The sequence below is a fragment of the Chrysochloris asiatica genome, unplaced genomic scaffold, assembly GCF_000296735.1.
Source record: "Chrysochloris asiatica unplaced genomic scaffold, ChrAsi1.0 scaffold00339, whole genome shotgun sequence".
NCBI lineage: Eukaryota > Metazoa > Chordata > Mammalia > Afrosoricida > Chrysochloridae > Chrysochloris > Chrysochloris asiatica.
In genome coordinates, this window is record NW_006408857.1 from 19,288 (window position 1) to 21,587 (window position 2,300).

Sequence of the window (2,300 nt, forward strand, 5' to 3'; positions counted from 1 at the left end):
CATTTTGTTACAAAACTTCTACCTTTATAGTTGTGACAATCACAATTAGTCATGATAACAATTACTCACTATTGAATCATAAGGATATTATCACCATTTCCTTTCACTAGACCTGTCTAGACAAGATGATAACTATTCAGTGGGGATTATACCTTCCCCTGCACACTCTGAAATTAAACACCCTCTTGAAAACTTGTGAGCCAGTCACTTAGTGCCTTTATTGTCCCCTCATTTTAGGTAGCCAATGTCTAAGCTGCCCATCCTTAGGGATGGGATTGATCCTTAATAAGAAGACTCTTTCCCTCTTAGTTGGCATTTTGAGCTACTACAAAATAGCAAGATGTTACTTTGAGGTCTAAAGTTTGCCTGACCTATGCCATGGTATTTTCAAAACCTTATATGCATGAGAAAACTGGACAATGAATAAGGAAGACCAAAGAAGAATTGATGTCTTTGAACCATGGTATTAAAGCAGAATATTAAATACATCACATATTTTCAGATCAAACAAATCTGTGTATATCCCCAGGTGTAAACTTGCAGAATTCCTATGTATACATAAGAATAACCTGAAGACCTTGTTAAAATGTAGGTTCTGAATCAGTATATCTGGAGTGAAATGCAAATGCTAAGCAGGGGTCAAACTGGAATTAACAGGTTAGAAGCCCTGGGTAGAATAAATAATTAATTCAGAACACCTCTAAGAAGTTTACATGGAAAGGAGGGGCAGATACAAACAAGAGATGGCAATACATTAGAAGTAACTGTAGCATATAAATTATTGGCCTTATTTACTTATTTTTGCATTATTTTATTTATTTCATTCCCACTTCAACCTCAAACTGTAGGAATTTCAAGCCAGCCAACCCTGTAACAAGAAAGCTAGAAATTTGCATTGAAAACTAGCCTAAGATCTAACCCAACACACAGTACTACAAGAAATTTTAAAAAGTAACCTAGCACTTTTATTTCCCCAGCTTGTGCTTCCCTATTGCTTTTTTAAAGGCCTCTTTTACATCCTTGTTTCTGAGACCATAGATCATGGGGTTCAGCATGGGGATCACCGTGGTGTAAAACACAGCCACCATTTTACCCTGCTCCACAGATTCCTCAGTAGGACGTCTCATGTGCATACAGAAGAGGGTCCCATAGAAGATGGTGACCACAGTGAGGTGGGAGCCACATGTGGAAAAGGCCTTTTTTCTCCCCTCTGCAGAACGACTTCTGAGTATGGCAACCAGAATGAACATGTATGATGTAAGGATGATCAGGAGCGACTGGACATTGCTGTACCCAGCTACTATGTACATCGACAACTCTTTGCTGTAGGTGTCAGAGCATGCCAGCTTGATAAGAGGGGGGTCAGCACAGTAAAAGTGGTTGATTTCATTAGCACCACAGAAGGAGAGGTTGTAGGTCCTCAAGGTTTCCATTACACTTAAGAGGAAGCCATATACATAAGGGACAACAATGAGGCGGACACAGACACTCTTGGACATCTTGCTACTGTAGAGCAGTGGGTTGCAGATGGCCATGTAGCGGTCATAAGCCATGACAGCCAACATGCAGTGCTCTGTAAGAACCACAGCAATGACAATATAGCACTGCACCAAACAACCTGCATATGAGATGGTCTTCTTCTCCGATAAGAAATTCTCTAGCATTTTGGGAGTAACATTTGTGGAAAAACATAGATCTAACACAGACAGACTTGAGAGAAAGAAGTACATAGGAGTATGAAGCCGAGAATCAATTTTGATTAAAACAATCATACCCAGGTTTCCTAAGATAGTGACCATGTAGACCACAAGGAACAGCACAAAGAAGACAACTCGAAGCTCCGGACGGCTTGTTAGACCCAAAAGAATAAATTCTGTCACTTCAGTGTAGTTTCTTCTGGACATGTCTTTGTCTCATAAGTGAGGCATTATTTTTTTTAATCTAAGGAAAGATATGAAAGTATGTTTTCATCATTTAAACTTGGTTCAATTGTTAAAAGATCCAAAGGCATTTATCTCACTGACATTTATATAATTAGATTTACTATAAAGTAACTTAGAAACATTTTTCATAAAATGGTTATATGTAACTCAGTTACCAAGGGAAGAAAATATTATAGAAATTTAGAAATACTTACAAATCCTTCCAATACACTTTTGTGAAGAATTGCTTCATTTGTGTTATGATGTTGAAGCAGAATATTAAAAGTAATATGGACTGACAAAAGAAAACCTGATCTGTGTTGGGAGACGTTCAGTCAGAGTGCTCCTTAGAAGTCAGGGCAGCCAAATTTTGTCTCT

General features: G+C 38.3%; 1 protein-coding gene across 1 annotated transcript; it reads right to left on the reverse strand.

The window, feature by feature from the left end:
* Positions 1–965: 965 nt before the first annotated feature.
* LOC102840813 (olfactory receptor 1030-like) lies at positions 966–1,904 on the reverse strand. Its single transcript, XM_006875769.1, has one exon. It carries the CDS (start codon positions 1,902–1,904, stop codon positions 966–968), a length of 939 nt encoding a protein of 312 aa, XP_006875831.1.
* Between the last annotated feature and the right edge of the window lie 396 nt (positions 1,905–2,300).

Bases quoted from the DNA above. Each gene is read 5' to 3' on its own strand.
- LOC102840813 (XM_006875769.1), bottom strand. From the start codon at position 1,904: ATGTCCAGAAGAAACTACACTGAAGTGACAGAATTTATTCTTTTGGGT.